Below are 18,937 nucleotides of genomic sequence, written 5' to 3' on the forward strand. Positions count from 1 at the left end.
CGACAGAGAATATTGATATACCCCCGCAGGTCTCCCTTTCCTGTAAAAATGGAAGTGTCAGATTATGATAATTCTGTCTCCATCAAATGCCTATAAAAGGCAGACAAATTGAGGGAAGATAAAAGTTAGCAAGAGGTATGTAAGAATAAAAGAGGAAATAGCAAGCTGTTAAACTCTCCAAGGCTTTCATAACTGCTGTCACTTTGATAACATAGTTTTTGCAGACCATTAGGCCATAGCCAGCTTCTTCCAGCTGACAAGTCTGAGGTTCCTGATGCTCTTACAGTTGAGTGATGTGTCTGTAGGAAGGAGCAAATAGCCTTGTGAGAGGCTTTGTGCTTTCAGAACCACGGGAAAGGTGGTAAGGTCTACCTACACCAGTAGTTTCGATCATGGAGGAGCAACGTAATTAGCGGGGGCAGGGGGGATGGGCAGGGGTTGTTATCAAATATAAATTCCTGAATTCCACTCCCAATATGCTGATCCACCAGATCTATTTTTTTCATTTTATTTGTATTTTTTTCTTATGTTTTATTAAAGTTTTATATAGAATAAAAAGCATGACCTCTTTCCCTCTTTTGGGTTAGTTAATACTAGTTAGATTCCATTTTAATTTTTTTGGCTTTTAGCTATGCCTCTTTGCTGATTTTTTAGAAGTAATTTATATATAATTATCATAAGCATCTTTAATTTATTACCATCTATTTAGAGTTAATATTTTCCCACTCGATCTAAAATGCTAGAGCCTAATAACAGCATGATCCTATCTACCCCGTCTTCTGTGCTATTGTTAACATATTTCAAATTTACATACATTATAAACCCTACAATACAACCTTATATATAATATTTGCATTAAAAGGCAATGGTCTTTTTAAAAAGTTAAGAGAAAAAAAAAGATATTCTTTTACATGTATCTGCTTATTTATCTTTCCTTCTGCTTTCCAATCCTTCCTGAAGATCTGAGTTCCCCGATCACTATTTTCCCTCAACCTGAAGAAGATCCTTCAGCATTTCTTATAGTACAAGTCTGCTGGTGGTAAATTATTAAATTTTATTTATTTGAAAAGTCTTCTTTTTGCCTATTTTTTTTTTTTTTTTTTTTTTTTTTTTGCGATACGCAGGCCTCTGGCCTCTCCCGTTGCGGAGCACAGGCTTTGGATGCGCAGGCTCAGCGGCCATGGCTCATGGGCCCAGCTGCTCCGCGGCATGTGGGATCTTCCAGGACCAGGGCACGAACCCGTGTCCCCTGCATCGGCAGGCGGACTCTCAACTACTGCACCACCAGGGAAGCCCAACCTAGGTTTTATTTTTAAATGCAAATTTCTGCATGCCACAAATCCCTTTAAATGCTAGTATCACTTTAGGTGCTATTAAATTCTAGTATTGTCAGATTTTGAGTCTCAAATATTTTGTTGGTTCTAGGAACATTACTAAGCAACTATTATATGCCAGGAACTTCTAGGCACTGGGTAAATAGCAGTGAACAAATCAAACTCCCTGTTTCTAAGAAGCTCATTGTTTTTAGGAAAGCGAAACAGTATGAACTAGTAAAACGATGTCACATGGATAAGTGCAATAGAAAAAATTAAGTCAGGGGTGGGGAATGAAGCATGATGGGGTAGAGTGGGCTTTACATGATCAGGGGAGGCCTTCCCATAAGGTTAGGAAGGCCTAACCTTATATGTTACAGAGGATGGGGGGGAGGTGGGAAACAAGGCACCTGGAAGAGTTCAACAATGTCCAGACTAAAGTAACAACATCAAGTTACAAAGTCCATGAAGGGAGACACTGCCTGGTAGGCAAACAAGGGGACCAGTGGAGAGGAGTGGGAGGAAAAATGTAATAGTAAAAGATGTCAGAGAGGTAGTAAGGAAATGGATCGCATTGGGCGGTGAAGGCCATGGTAAGGTCACTGTGTGACATTAGAGAACACTGGAAAATGATGGTATTGGCCTTACGTTTTAATCAATCAGTCCGGCTGCTGTATGGAGAATATTCCATGTGCAGAAATTGTGGAAGCAGAAAGGCCAGTTGGGGAGATATGGTTGTAGTCAAGGCAGAAGATGGTTGCATGGCCAGCATGGTAGCATAGGAGGTGCTAAGTAGTAGTCAAATTCTGGATGAACTTTAAAGAGCGATCTATGATGAGTTTTCAAATGGATTGGTTGTGGGCTGTTAATGAAAGAGAGGAATCAAGATGACTAGATCTAACGTTTGGGCAGTTAGTGCTTAGTAAATCTGGTGTAGATAAAATACTCTCCCAGCAAATTCCCAGTTGGGCACCAGTGTGAAGCTTGTTTTACTTATGACTAAAGCAATACCTTTCCTGGAACACTGAAGGTGAAATACTGGAGCATATTATCTTCCTAAGGACTGAGATTCATTAAAACCCATATTCTTCCTGACATGAAACATTGAATACAAGACATCTCTTTTATTTCATTACCTGCAACTAGAACAGAAAAAGGTAAAAAGAGCTAATTTTCTCAGTGATATTTGCATCTGAAGGGAATTGATTTTTTTCTCCTGTGGTAATTCATTAATGCTTCTAATAATTCTTGAATATGCATAGGTATTTGAAACACTTTAATCATTAATAACAAAACCAAAAAAAAAAAGTGCCTCATATAAGAGCCAAAAGGTGGATAGCCAGTGGGAAATTCCCCTGCTTTATTTCTTCCATTTGCAGAGTTTACCTCTCACCATTTTGGATCAAGTTTCAAGTACTATTAATTCAAAAATTGTTGTTTCACATTTTAAAAAATCTACCTTGTCTTAAAATTGAGACTAATAAAAGGTTTGTATCTAAGAACATCATTCTTGTTATTTAATAAGAACTATGTAACCTGTTGCATCTTCATGTAGAAGTATTGTTCAAAACCTGTAGTAGCCCATAGGTTAGGAATTTTGAATTAACGCTCTTCTCTTTATTTAGCTCCTGTCTTCTTGCCCTAATTCTACAGGTTGTGTCCCATGTCCATCTTTTATTATAAACCACATCCAACTCTTTTTGGATAGACACAGTATGAATTATAAATGAATGTATGAGCTGACTTTTAAGTGCCTATTCTGTACTCTGTATTCTTTATCTTAACCTCCATTTAAGCTTTGATCATTGTGCAGAAATATTTGTTAATGATTCCAAAATTTAAGGGCAAATTTATCATTCGAGAACCCCATCTAATGGGGAGTAAGCACATAGGACTTCCTATCCAACCCAATAAAACCACAACCGTGCCCATCTATCACAAGCAGTATTTCATCTGACTCCAACAATTGTAATTTTTAAATGTTACCTTTCCTATGAACTCTAACGGCAGCTTGGGACAGAAAATCATTTATGAGGTAGCTAAACTTGGCAAGAGAAATTCTAGAAGGACTTTGCCCTCTAATGGAGGACAAAAATCTGCTCAGGAATAGAGTTATATGTAAAGACAAATCGGCTTTTATCTGGGAGTTCATATTTCACAGAAGGGAAAAATCATTCTGAATGTACAGGAAAAAAAAAAAGGTATATACCAGGGCTTCAGGGTTGTATATGAAAAGGTACCTGTTTAGAAACTGCAACAATATTTGATGGAATATTTTATTAATAGAGATAAGGCTTTCAATAAAAACATGCTGCATATCTTCAAAGTATTGTGAATAGATGAAATAAAAGAAACTTTCACACAAGTTGAAAATGTTTCTTTGGCAGCTGTGGACGAGGTTGTCAAGTAAATTCCAACATAGTGCCCTGCAAAGTGAACTCAAAGCAGAGAACAAACGCGCGCGCGCACAGACACACACACGAATACAAATGCGACTTTGTGGCCTAGATTTCAAGGGGAAAAAAAATAGACATTCATCAGGATGTTGTTATGGTCTAAAAATAGCAGAGGAGTCTCTGAGCTATCCATGTTTCACCGATCAGCACATCTGAGGGAGCATCAGCACATTGATGCATTATTCTTATCATTGTAATTGATGCCTAATAGTTCTCTACCCATCAAATGCAGTCCTGAATGGAAGGGCCATTAATCTCCATGTAAGATGATCATCACTTTGAAACCCTAAGTGATCTCAAACTTTCTAACAGCTTAAATCACAATACTGCAGGGAAAAATAATACATAGGGCTACTGATTCATTTCCTGACTGCCAAAAGATATGATCTCACATACCTGAGCACGCTGGTGAGCTCCGATACTATTTCCAAGTACCCGAGAGAAGAAAGATCACTCTGCCCAGATTTTACAAGCTGTCTAGTTCCCCCTCTTTCTAGAGTGGGTGGGAGGCTTTGTCACTATCCAGACACTGAAGGACCAGCAGAGGAAGAAATTTTTTTATTTCCCCTAAAATGATGTTCTAGAACTTGAGTGTGACTCATCGTATCATTCACAGAACCTGAATTTCCTAATGAAAAGCAATACAGGAGGCGTTTTCCTTTTTTATATTAACATAATTCTTTTCACAATGAGTTCTTTAAAGCATAAAAGAATATTTCAAGACAGCTATGTCATGGCAGCGTCCTAACCTGTATTAGGAAGTCTGGACAGACTTTCAAAATTCCAATCACTTGAAAAACTCCAGGAGATATAGTGAAACCAGGTCCCAGGGGCTCCAGATTTATTTAAAGGGAAAATACACCAGATAAAATACAAACTAGGTAATAAATATTACGAATAACTATAAGGTAATAAAGTCAACAACAGAATACATTCTATAAAAATATAAAATTCCAAAACTGGCATAAGAAGAACACTTAGACCCCAAACCACTACAAAAATAGAAAGTGAAATGATCGGAGAATTCCCCACTAAAAAGTGACTTTTGCTGAATGATTACAAACAAGTTTCTCTATGTGTACTGACATAAAAAACCAAAATCCACTCTACAAAGTGACAGAGGCAAGTTGCAAAATATATTCATAGCATAATGCTATTTAAAAATATGTATATATACACATACTTACAGGTTCTCCGGGAAAACAGTCTGGAAAATTATACACCAAATTGTTAAAAGTGGTTTCCTCTGGGGCACTAGTTAAAGCACGAATTAGTTCAACCTTACATACTTTATGCTGTTTCAAATTCTTACAAGTACATATCACTTTCATTAAAAAAAAATTCTAGATAAAAACAAAACTTGATGAAATGCATGGTCAAAATTCAAAATACTGAAAATAATCAGAAGAATGTAGCATTTTCCCCAGATACCAATGAAAGCTTCCACAGAGTATAGAAGAGATTGGCTGGATTGAGAGTCACAATTAGTGACAAATGCATGCTTTGACTTTGGAAACAAAAGAGCAGTCAGCTGGGGAACAGGCAGGAGAAAGATTTTGGCCCATTCCTGTGTGTGCAAGTAGCTTGGGTACAGGATCTACAGATTTGAAAACCGGGCAGCCAGTATTGTGTGGAGACTGCTTTCCCAGGTAGTCAAAGATGTATTCAGCTCTTTCTGTTCCATCAACACCAGCCTTTCTCTATTTATTTAGAAACAACACCCAATGTGCAACATGACCAGGGTAAAACGAAATGGGGAATGATGCACTCCTTCTCGGCAGGTATAGTTCCCTCCAATAAAGCAGTATGAGGTGGCCACAGAAAGAGCCTGTGAGCACTTTTCATTATCACATCTAGATAAAGAGGAATTGGCTGCCTCAGATTTTCTAAGACATGCACTCTCTTCCTCATACAGAACAGCATGGGGGCCTCAAGAGAATCCAGTAGTGTCTGAAACAGTGGATGCTGCGGAGACCGGAGACTGAGGAAGAGGCTGTACGCATACTACGTTCTTAAATTTGTGTAATTTAAAATCTGACAGGAAGATTCTACCAATATTCACAGACTACAAAGGGGACAGGGCTCAAAATTGGGCACGATGGACTATTGTCCAGTTGTTGCTCCAGAAATGGAACTCCCCTTACACTTGGGCTCCCGATTAGGGTAAGGCACATACATCACCACTGGATAAACACTAGGGGTTGACAAACGCTTCTTGTTCAAAACTGAAAAGTTAAAAACAAAACCAAAAATGATGACAATGTAGGGGTTTACTAAACAAAACAAATGGTAAAGAGAAATCATGAAAATTCAGTTTTACTTTGTTAACTGGCAGACAGCACAGGCTGACACGTATGGCACTCCCTGCACCTCTGACACTTACTCTCCTGGACTGGGTGCTTCCCGAAGGAAGAGAAAATGCCTCTCTCACTTTTGTGCCCCTAGCATACCACCAATATCAAAAATTTCTTAAAACATTTCTTAAAAGATTTTCCTTGAATATGTTTTGAACCAAGAGTGTACATCTCCAAAACATCAGCATTGGTCTCTTTCATTGTCTTGAACAAGCTGATAATTCGGCGATGGGGCAGATGGGTAGTAGGTCTGGAGATGTACTAATATACTCAGGAATTCGAATTTAGAGTTATTATGAGCAGAGAAAATCACATATTCAATCCTTTTGGCCAATAAGGTGTGAAAAGCCTTTTGGTTCTATCTGTGATGTTACTTAAGATATTTAAGGGAGAACTCACTTGCAGAAAACCCCATACCAGCTTTTGCTCCAGAGGCCTGAAGTGGCTAACAAGGCAGCCCCTGAGCAGAGACTACCTGAATTCAAGTGCTGACTGGCATTTAATAATTGTATGCATTTGGTCAAGTCAGCTTATCAGTGAAACCTTAGTTTTCCTATCAGGAAGATGGGTTGTTTTGAAACTAAAATACATGTTAAGTGCTTACTTAGTATGGTACCTGGTGTGTAGACAGTCCTAAATATCTGCTATATTGACACACTTGCTTTGATTCTTCACCTCAAATCATGCCTCAGCTCAACATAGGGCAAATAAACGAAACAGTTGAAATGTGTACATTTATTTATTCTTCACTAATACTGAACTAGGCAGATCTGTATCTCTCAGTCTTCAGCAAATAACGTACATAAACCTTTACATATAAATATACAGAAGCATTTGTATAAAATTGAATATTCATGATTTTAAATTTGACAAATATCATCAGGTAAAAAGCAGACTATCATACTGAGTTAATTTCTCATTCAATGTTCAACCTGAAATGTAAGTATATTTTACATAAGACCCTACCAAAAAGGGTAACCTACATAAGTCGCTAACATTGCAGATCTGACCACTTGATTAGGTTGAGGAGGAATGGAATAACTTCTAATATCATGTAGAGAAACAAGCAATCAAAGCACATAATTCAGGTCTGAAAAAATGGATTTATCCTCAATTGGTCAAAGCCAGCACCCAAAGAAAGCAATTCTGCTACTTCCACTTAAAGCAAATCACTCTTTTCAAGCACACTGTAGCTCACTCAGACAAGCACTTCTTCAAGGAGTACTTGTTCAAGCAGATCCCTTTGCATAAAAACAAAGCAGATCAAATCCTTGCGCTCAGTAAGAGTGGAAGATTTAAGGTAAGGACATTTCCTAATCCCATATACATGCTAAAATCATCCAAATTGCTGATATAAAAATCAGGGCAGAAAAAGAAGCTCAACCAGGCATGATGGATGGCAGAGAAATCAGTGGCTGATACATGGAAAAAACAATAGGGAGAGTGATTTTTAGGGTAACAAAATAGCTTCTCTGAAAGGAGGAGAGTAAAGAGTAAATGAAAACACAGTACTTATTTATTCGATGTCTCTCTTTTATATCCCTCACAGCCATCATACTGAATATTTTGAGCAACAGGAACATTTTTAACTTATAAGAGGGCATTAAGATAACACAATGCCTATTTGTCAAAAAATTTTTAAATACTGGTTAAAATGGAAAATAAACTCAGAGCTGAAATCTTATGTCTTTTCTAGCAATCTCATAGAAAATAGTAATGTTTTCCAAAATTATAGCATTTTACATATGCTAAGTTGAATGTCAAAATTAGATAAGATCTTCTGCAACTGTGGTGTCAAAAATCTGATAGCAAATTTGCTGTTCTGCTCCACTTGTGACATTATACGACTTGATGAAGCATTCCAACCATGGATATGCATCTACAAATCAAAAAAAGAAATGCTATTTAACCATTAAAACTAAACAAATAACTCTGAAATATGTATCTAAGCATAATGCTTAGCTAGTAAAATTAACATATTTAATTTAGCTTGAAAAGTAAACAAATACACTCACCACATTTACCATTATCTGCTCTTCCAAATACACACTGGATTCATGTTATTGTTTTGTAGCAATTCTGACTAATTTGAATTTTTTCCCAGCAACAGGAAAAAGTCATTAAATGTGGGGTTTTTCAAAATAGTTGATAGCAAAGGTAGTAATCTACGTCATTCCCAACTTTTATTCCTTTTTTTTTCTGCTTATCACTTACTGATCTGCCCGTTTTGTTTTTCTTGGTTGACTGCAAAGAAACCAGCTCGCCCTTACATCTGTCTAGGTGAAATTCCCGTCAGGTACCAGGTGTTGTGTCCAGGCAATGTTGGCAGCCATAGATGCCATTTCCCAAGCTTTGGTCATGACCACAGTAAATCTGTTTATAACTTCTAGAACAGTCTGTTAATATTTCTTGAAGTTTGAATTTGAAAGACATTTAATATAGTCCTCACTACTGGCAAGGGTCAAGCAAGACAGGCACTCTCCTACACTGCTGGTAGAACCACAAATAGGTAAAATGCTCTTGAAAAGCAATCTGGCAGTATGTTTCAAAAGCCTATCAGGCCTATGCTTTTTGATATGGCAGTTTTATTTGCAGAAATTTATCCAAAAGAATCCAAGCAGCCAACAAAAATAAAAGCTGACGTCAAATAAAAGTATGTAAGTTAGACTTAGTTATGGATGTACAAAAACTATCTTTTTGGAATTGTTATAAAATGCAAAGACTGACCAGGGGAAAATAAAACCTGACTTAAAATAACCTATAAACGTTAAACTGACAACAGCTAGATCTGCAGGTGGTAAAATTTGTTACTGATGAAAAATTGTTATAAGTCAAGTTGTCTTAAAATGGCTTAGATCTGCAAGTTTCAATGCAAAGAGAAATAATGGCCACAAAAGGAAAAATCAGTGGCAGTAGGTGTAATCAATACAATTTGACCTGAAGACTGGTTGATGAATCAAATGTTACACAGAAAACAACTAAAGCTGACAAAAATATAGTAAAATAAAAACTTGTAAAATCTGAAACTAGTTAATAGTAAATAGACAATTCATCAATGAATTAAACAGGCTAAATGAGTTTGTTATAGGAAATGTTTCTTGTCAAAATTTCATCCCTGTTGGTTTAATTTCAACTGTTTGTATGCATAAGCATCATATCAAATGTGCTTGTGATCAAAATTGCCTCCCCCTTGTTATATCAATATTCCAAACTATTTTTAAAAACTTTTTTCATTTCAGGAATTATGATTCATACCTATTTTATTCCTGCCACTATTTTCATCAATAGGTAGATCATACAGTATAATCAATCACTACTTAGTAATTTATTTGGATTCAGATTTCAAAGTTTTTAATACCTCTAAACATCCATAGCTTAGCCATATGCTAGGTATTATTTCAAGGAAAAGAATGAATGGATTGTTAAATATTACTGCCTACCAATTTTTACTCCTGGAGGACAAAACATATCCATGATCATATCCATACTTTGCTGAAGGCCATCATTGGTTAGGACTTCTGATGCTGGAATCTGGAAAAATTTTTCCTTAAGAAAAATATGAAGAAACAAGGAAATGATCTTTATCTTCTTCAGAAGCTATAATTAATATAAAATTATTTGAATATTATCTAATTAAAATAATCTAGACTATTTCATCATATCAATATCGTAGAATTCATAAACTAGAGTGCTAAACTCTAAAATCTGATTTACTACTTTAATCTAAAAACAGCTATGATACATATATATAAAATCAAGTTAAACCACTCTGACTTAATGATAAGAATGATTAGAATACAGTGAGGCTTACCTTGGTAGCATATATACTGAGCACCTACAATGTCTAAGTGTTAAGTTTAAAAGAGTTTAATATATAGTATATATTTATTTGTTTAATTTTTTTTCTCCTCTCCTATTTATAAGTTCCAGGAGGGAAAGGAGTTTGCTTGTTTCACTCATTGCTATATCCCCATCACAAAGAGTAGCACTTGGCATATAGTAAGCGCTCATTAAATACTTATTTAATAAATGGATAAATAATTTATTTAGGCAGGAGAAAAACTGTCCTCAACCTTACCCCAGATTTTTCCCAATGTGCATAATAAAAAATTTAACCTCACTGGCCTTTGCCCTCGGTTTCTGAGAGGTAATCTAAGCCCTTGGAATGTCATGCCTCATAGGAGTATTCTTTTTTGCCTGGAGACCCTGGGTCACTCTAACATTGTGATTTAGGGTGGGGAGTTTGGAGCATGTGGTTTTAACTTGACCACTGGAGGGGCTGAAGATTGAGATCAGTCACATGGGCAGCCAACCCTGACTACATGATGAAGCTCCAAAAAAACCTCTGGACACTAAGGCTCAGTTGCGCTTCCCTGGTTGGCAATACTTCACGTGTACTGTTACATATCATTTCCAGGAAAGTAACACTGTCCACTACTCCATGGGAAGAGAACAAACGGAAGCTCCATGTTAGAAACTTTCCTGGACTCTGCCCTATGCACCTCTTCCCTTGAGGATTTTAACCTATATCCTTTAGCTGTAATAAATTGTTAACAGTGAGCATAATAGCTTTCAATAAGTTCTGTGAGTCTTTCTAGTGAATTATCAAAACTAAGGGTGCTCTTGGGGACCTCTGAACTTTCAACTGGTGTCAGAAGTAAGGGTGGTCTTGGGAACCTCCAAACTTGGTACTGTCAGAAATGAAGGTGGTCTTGTGGACAGCTACCTAGCTTCACACAGAATAACTGTCTCCTGATCAAAGTAATTTCATTCTCTCTAATATGAAATATGGAGGCTTAAAAAGCCCAGTGAAATGCTAATAGATAATGCCTGAAGGTGTGGCCATACCTCTGCCTTTGGCTCCTGGAATAGAACTTCCTCAATTTTTCATTATTCACATACTAAGATTCACAGTGTCAAATCAAAAGAGAGATAAATACATAGACAATTTAAGATTTATGTGCTTGTCTTTTATTTATTCTTCCGAGCTGCCTTAAATCTCCTCAGTAACAAAGTAGGCATGAATAAATATATTAAAATTTTTCAAAGTACTATTTCTTAATTAGAAGTATCTTCACTACCTCTATTACTTACAGAATCCATGAGGTAAGCTTCCAATACTCCTGTTCCATCGTCAAGAGTAAATGTCATCACAAACACATGTTGGAGTGGTACAATACCCAGTACTAATGAAGGAAAAAAGTTGAAACCATATGAATCTCCTATGCCTTAATCAAAGTAAAGAAAAAATTGTTTTATGATATTAGATACCTGTTAGTCTTGTTTACTAAAATAACTCAAGAGATTAAAAAAACTTATCCCTTTCTGTTCTCTAATACCAATATATTAAGCTCTTTTTAGAAGGGTAATTTTGGAACATTAGACTACACCTGTATAGGGATAATGACTCATGAGCAATAGTATCTTTTTTAAATTAAATATTAAAACAGCATTATATTTAAAATGAGTTGATCTTGATAAAAAACATAAAAAACATAAAAACCAATTCATGAAAGGCAACTCAGAAACAGCATACAGTTCAATAGTTAGGATTTTTTAACATGTCTCTCTCCTTTGTATTTTAAGCATAGGGATTGATTATTTTTTAAGAGATATCATCTGGTTGAATGATGTGAGAATCTGAGATTTCATAATTTGGTAAGATGAGGAAAAAGGAAGAAATTAAAGAGATGCTAAATCATATGAAAATTTATAGGCTAAAATGAACATCTTACTTTGTGTCTGGAAATGGAAGATATTCAATATGCTTATATAATGGAATATTGTCTTCCATTTGTAGAATCCATATTCAGTAATAAAGGGAGCAAGTAAAACAAATAAATTAGGGCATACAGACATGAGAGAAATTGCTAATACAGAGGAATTGATTTTTAAGATTCAGAAGTTCTCGATAGGCATAAACTGTGAGCTAAAACCAAGAAGGATGAACATAGAACCTACCCCGAGGGACCATATAAGCAAACAAAAAACTACATTTAGTACAGGATGAGGAGACCAAGCTTGAAGCACATAGTAAGAAGCTTATGCAAAAGTAACCTGGAATTTCACTGGACCACAAACAAAATATGAGTTAGCAGTATTATATAGCTGGATTAAAAGAGAAAGAAAACAAAACCAAGTATACAAATACATATCTACAGAATAAAATTTTCAGGCAAGTAGGAGCAGTATCCAATCTTAGGTAAATAAAGGTTTTCTTCATATTCTGAATTGGCCAACACCTGCAGCTCTATTTCTAGCTTTGAGGACCAAACTTGGAGAAGAGCATTCGTAAAATGGAATGTTTACTGAAGAGGAGAAATAAAATAGTAAAGAATGTGGGAAAGTACCAAAGGAAGTGAGGGTACCTGCTTGGAGAAATAAAGACTTAATGAAGACTTGACAGATTATCTTCAAATGTACAGTTTGTTGATTTTATAGAAGAGGGAACAGATGTACTTTAATTCTAGTACACAGAATGTGGCCCATGTTAAAATTATAGGTAAGCAGATTTTGCCTCACTGTTAAGTACTGCACCTAAAAAGTAAGATATGTTACCTTGCAATGTAACGAGTCCCCAGTCACTGAAGAGTTTTAAGCCGAGGCTGGATGACCACAGTTAATAAAGTGATATAAAAAGATTCTTGTTGCTCCAGCTAAAGACTTGTATTGGGTAAAAAGTTGTAATAGCTATCTCTACAACTCTGTTCAATCCCAAGATACTATAAACTGGAGAGATTTTTCACAAGTTGTATTTATGATTACTAAATAATTAAAATGTAATAATTGAAAAACATTGGCAGATGCTTGAAAGTAAGTTTTCAATTATTTTAAACATTTATACTTTTATTATGACCACTGTGAATGGTTTTACTTAAGGACAATTAAACTTTAGTTCAGCCTTTGCTCTGGTTTTACAATATCCACAAATATTGAAATATTCTCAGTGAGATCACCTTATACAAAGACAGTTACAATGACAGGACACAGAAACTTAGCTAACCTTCTGCCACAGAAGAAGGAATCCACGATGTTTTATCAACCAGGGAATTTAGATTCTGTATTGGTCTCAAACTAGAACACTGTTTACATCTAAATTAATAAAAGAAAAAAATGATTTATTATAAGTAATTATTACAACTCATTTAATTATTATAACATTTTTGCCATTCAAGCATGCAGTTTAAAAAGTATATTATTAAACAAAAGAGCACTGCACTTCCTGTATTGTAATATGCATATTACAAACAGAATTATTAAAAAAATAAGCTTCTTACAATAGAAGCAATCTAAAAAGATAGTACAGTTCAGAATAAACAACTCTAAGTTGACAATGAGAGAGGTTCCAGGTGCAGATTGTTAATTAATTTGGCTAATTTCCTTATCTGGTAAAACAAAAAGTCTAAAGAGACAAACTCTAAGGACTCTTTCATTTTATGGCTCTGTGAACAATATGGAATAGCCAAGATCTTAATTTTATAAATATAGCAACAGGAGAAAAGTATTCTAAGGAAGTCAGTACTAGCACATATTTAGAGGATCAGAGTTTATGATGCCTAGTACTATAGTTATCCTTTGTATACAAATCAATCTAAAATTACATAATACACTAAAATTGTATATTATCTAGTATAGGTATTTTGTTTTACTTACATACAAACATTTTAAGTATAAGCAATTTACTTTTTACTATATGTATTAATGTTTAGGAGATGTTGATGAGAAAATATGCTTGGATAAAAAATATAAAAATCAACATTCAAAAGGTTCATGCAGGGCTTCCCTGGTGGCGCAGTGGTTGAGAGTCCGCCTGCCGATGCAGGGGACACAGGTTCGTGCCCCGGTCCGGGAAGATCCCACATGCCGCGGAGCGGCTGGGCCCGTGAGCCATGGCCGCTGAGTCTGCGCGGCCGGAGCCTGTGCTCCGCAACGGGAGAGGCCACAGCAGTGAGAGGCCCGCGTACCGCAAAAAATAAAAAAAAAAAAAAAAAAAAAAAAAAAGGTTCATGCAGATTCCTTTTCATTTGCAATCTGGGGGAAAACAGAGGGTAACTATATTAAATGTTATCCCCTTCCACTCTTTAAATACATAGAAGTTTTTTCTTTAACAGAAAAAGGTAATTGAATGACGAGTATTAGTTTCTTTAAAAAAAAAGGCTGTGATATTAAACTTTAGACATTGATAGAGCAAGTTTACAAATTAAAAAGTGTACAAATTAAAAATTAAGAGTAATAAGCATAAATTAGAGAATTCATTACTTCCAAAGTAATAAAAGAGGAAAAAGGAGAAAAATGAGAACATTTTAATAAATTAATCTAATAGAAGACTGGAAAAAAATAAAGTAATAACAAAAAAAGGGTGGGAAAAGAAACAATAATAGTATGAAGTGGAAAACAACAAGAAATACGTATAGAAATAAAACCTAAATGTTTCAGTAATTAACATATTTTAAACTCATCTATTAATAAACAACTAAAATCTACTGATAAGTATTTATTTATGAGACCTACTAAAATATAACAACAAAGAAACATAAAAGCAACGGGATGAGACTAAGATACACCGTGCAATTACCAACCAAAAAAACTCTGATATAGTAATAAGAAAATGAGAAAAAAATAAACCTTACAGCAAAAAATCACGATTGAAGATGAAGTCATTACATAAGGATATACAGTACAATGAATTCACCAGAAGATGAAATACCGAACCTGAATGAGCAAGCAAAAAGGACTCAAAACATATAAAGTACACATTGACAGAATAATAGGTCACAAACCTACAATCACAGAGGCTGTTAAGCACAGTCTCTAAGAAGTGATTAGACAGATAAAGTTACAAAGGAAAGATAAGTTTTGGATACGATTAACAAGCTTGTCTAATGGACATTAACTAAACACTATTAAACACTAAACACAACTGTTAAAGAATACACATTCTTTTTAAAATCTATGTAATATGTACAAATTATGAACAAACACATTCTAGGATAAAGTAAAACTAAACAAATCTCAAAGAATCATTATGAAATGCATCACGCTACTTGATTAAAAAGTTATCTAACTAAAATACAAACAAAAACATAGCACCTAAAATGAGTGTGTGGAAAAATTTTAAATACACAGTGAATTAATTCATGGGCCAAAGAAATCATAATAGGAATTGTGAAACATTTAGAAGTGACAAGAAAAACACTACGTATCAAATCTTCGGTTAAAGCTATGGCTATTTTCTCAGGAGGTATATTACAGACTTAAATACAAATATTTAAAAACATATTAAAAAATAATGAATTAAGTGAGGTAAGCATTCAATTAAAAACATTACAAAAAAGAAATGCCAAGGAAACCTATAGAAAGTAAAGGAAGAAAATAAAGTTAAGAACAATAATAAAAAAATAGAGAGCATCAACAAAAACAAAAGCTAGTTGCTTTGGCAAAACAGTCCAAGGGAAAAAAAGGAGCAAATAATATGAAGTGGATTCAAGAACAGATGAAGAGGAGATTTAAAAATAATCAGAAAGTATTATGAATTATTTTATCTCAATAAATTTAAATTTAAAAGATAAATGAAATACTTCTCTAGAAAACTTTCATTAATAAAATAGATTCAAGAAGAAACAGAAATCCTTAAAAGATGTGTAACTAGTAAGAAACTGAAGCATTAGTTTCTGTTCCATTAAAAAAGCATCAGATCCAGAAATCTAAGTAAAGTTTTGCAAAAACTTTGTCTTGTCAAACATTTTGGTAAATATGACTATATTAATATTTGAAAAATCTGTAAAACAAAAGGAAGAATAGAGTTAAAAAGTACAGGACAGACTAGAAGTTTGATGAAATGCACATAACTGACAAATGTTTAGTATCTCTCATATAGAAAGAATTTTTACAATCATCTAAACACACACACAAGAACCAAAACAGAGACCAGTAACTGAATAGAAAAATGTGAATATGGAATTCACAGAAGAGAAAACCTAAATAGTCAATAAACATGAGACTTGTTTAAACTCCCTAGTCATCTAGGAAATGCAAACAAAAACAACATAGATACTATCTGATGCTCATCAGTCTAACAAAATTACAAGTTAGACTAATACCAAGAGCTAACTGTGGAAGAGAACCCGGGATAAACAAATTTTTACACGCAGCTGATTGGACCATAAAATGTTACAATCATTAGAAAAACAATTTGGTATTTTCCAATAAAGCAGAAAGTATTCTATAATCCAAGGTTTCTCAAAGCAGAGCACTTCCAGGGTGATTGTTTCATCAAGTGGAAACAGAGATTCTATCTATATTGCCTCCTTCCAAACCTAGACATCTGTTTCTAGCTCCTGATGTATTCTGATATCTTCCAGTTTCTCAGTGGCAACTCATTTATAACTTTGTGGCACAGGAATTCTGGAATTCAATCACTTAACTTTTACTAGGATACAGCTCTGAACTTTCTCTGTAACTAATATCTAAATTGTTATGAAAGAAAGCAAATGAATATTAGCCTTTGGGACAGCCTTAAACTTAGCATACTGTAGGCACTCAGTATATATGGTATCCAAAGAATAGATATATACCAAAAAATCTAGTACCTATAAATTGGTACTAAATAAGTATCCACTGAATATATAGTAACAAGTGGAATAAAATAATAAATAAAATTAAAAATTCCCAAAATTCTCATTATTGAAAACATACCCATAGTGATGTATTTTTCCTTGTATAAGGAATGGTGCTGAAAGGTCGAGGACTTCCAGGTCTTCATGGCCAGATCTCACAGGAATTACACTATGAAACTTGTTTGAGAGTTTGCAGATTTCATTAAGTGTACCTCCTATTAAAAGAGAACAAATAAACCCTTCAAGTAGTACAAATATAAAGTAAGCAAACTGGGGTACTTATTAAGTAACACATGAGCAACAGTAAAGGACTAAAGGGATTGACAGAAAAAGACAACAAATACCATGAATTTAAGAGATTTAATGCACTTATACATTTATTGTTAAAAATGATAATTTGTAAGCTTAGGATCCTATTCATTGATTAAAGAAAACACTGAGCAAAAATGCTGAGATTTGAGCAAAATATAAGGTTTGTGAAATATGAACTGTCTTTTAAAATTTATAATTGCTCTTTATGCCAGGAATACTTTGGTTCAAATGATCTAAAAAGAACGAAGTTCAGAGTCAAAATATGACAGGATTCCCATTATTAAATTTGCTATATACTACTAATGTCTAGGCAAATTTAGTCTTGAGTTTGAAATAAATCTTTTCAGTTTAACACTGAACTTAAATATAGATGCAAACAGTTTATGTAACAGGAATTCCTGTACAGTGTTTATTCATTCTTTCCTATGAAAACCATCACACTTACCCTAATGCTACGACAGGGTGGGTATTAAAACCATCATGTTGGCTGAGAAGAAAGAGTATGCTCAACGGTGCACAATTATTAAAAGGCAGCATTATCTCTGATTACTCAAACCTACTGGTACCTTTTCTGGTGTATTTTTCACTTAGATTGATAATTCTTCCTCTCCAGGGAAAGAGAATATGATTTATAAAAATACTTCTGAGTATTTCCTAAAATTTGTGTAAAATTTGTAATGTTAAAATTCAATTGTGAGGGGGAAGCATTTCTGGCATAGCAGAGTAAGAATGTCCAAAAATACACTTCTCCCTAATAGCAAAAACAACTTTGGCAAAAATTGTCAAATTCAACTTTTTCAGAACTCTAGAAATTAACCAAAGGCTTGCAACAATCTAAGGAGTGTTTATTCAAAAAAAGTGGATAAATCTTATAAGAACAGCAAGTTTCATGGTGTTTTAACTTGCCCAGCTCCCATACCTCTTCCCTCAGCTCTGTGATAGCTGGAAACCACAGGTTTGCCATGTCATCCTACAGTTAGATCTTAGCCTATGCTTAGAGTTATAATACTCAGAAATATGATAAAATAAAAATAGCTTACATTTTGATGAAACCCTTTTAAAGTGCTTTCACATACACTTTCATTTGACTTTATTAAAAGGCTCTGTAAGGTAAACTGTTACTACTTTGGATGTACTTATATATTCAATAGATATTTACTGAGAACCAGTTACATGCCAGGTTTACTACTCTAGGTGCTGAAGATACATAGATTAAAAGAACATGTATTCTGACCTTGGGGAACTTACATTCTAATAAAGAAACAAATCTACAAACAGAAAGATAAAACACAAATATAATATAAGAAGTGCTCTACTAGAAGTTCATATAGTATGCAATAAGAAACACTCAAATCTGCCTGATAAATCAGAAAAGTGCTTGATGCATGTAGGTGTTCGTTAAATATTTTATATGAATTGATGAATAAAGGGAATTACTGAGCTTACTTCTGAAGACGTATTAGAGCAGAATTTCTCAGAACAGTGATAGAATGGCAGAGAGGCACAGAGGAATATACTAGGTTTAGGAATTATTACCAGTTCAATATGGTTAGAGGGTGGGATGGGAATTGCGATAGGAGGTGAGACTGAAAGCTTGAGGGTTGACTGGTAATTAAAGATAGGATCAGGAACTAAGGGGACTTCTTTATTCAAGCTTCCTTTGGACCGTCAAGGCCAACATGGCTTCAGCATAGAATTCTGTGGGAGGTAGCAAAGCACAGAAGGAGCTGAAGTCATATGTGACATCCTCTTAGTTGGCCCCACAAGGACAGTTCTAATAAAGCCTGATAGAATCACAGCTTTATTTTATTTTTAGGCCATATAAATAGATTTATTCCATATGTATGTGTGTGTGTGTGTCTGTGTCCTTCTGTTTTTGCATCTAT

At 34.7% G+C, this 18,937-nt stretch overlaps 1 protein-coding gene across 1 annotated transcript in view; it reads right to left on the bottom strand.

Annotated features, from left to right (window-relative positions):
* Positions 1–7,653: 7,653 nt before the first annotated feature.
* The window catches only part of POT1 (protection of telomeres 1), a gene marked incomplete at its 5' end in the record, with an annotated part of 82,151 nt that continues 70,867 nt past the window's right edge, over positions 7,654–18,937 (bottom strand). Inside the window, 5 exons of the mRNA XM_079711116.1 lie at positions 7,654–8,002; positions 9,564–9,669; positions 11,218–11,309; positions 13,127–13,215; positions 16,819–16,954. Coding sequence (XP_079567242.1) covers positions 7,890–8,002; positions 9,564–9,669; positions 11,218–11,309; positions 13,127–13,215; positions 16,819–16,954 — 536 coding nt within the window. The 3' untranslated portion in view covers positions 7,654–7,889. The remainder of the gene's footprint in view (positions 8,003–9,563; positions 9,670–11,217; positions 11,310–13,126; positions 13,216–16,818; positions 16,955–18,937) is intronic.

Source organism: Hyperoodon ampullatus (genome assembly GCF_949752795.1).
Source record: "Hyperoodon ampullatus genome assembly, chromosome: 9".
Lineage (NCBI taxonomy): Eukaryota > Metazoa > Chordata > Mammalia > Artiodactyla > Ziphiidae > Hyperoodon > Hyperoodon ampullatus.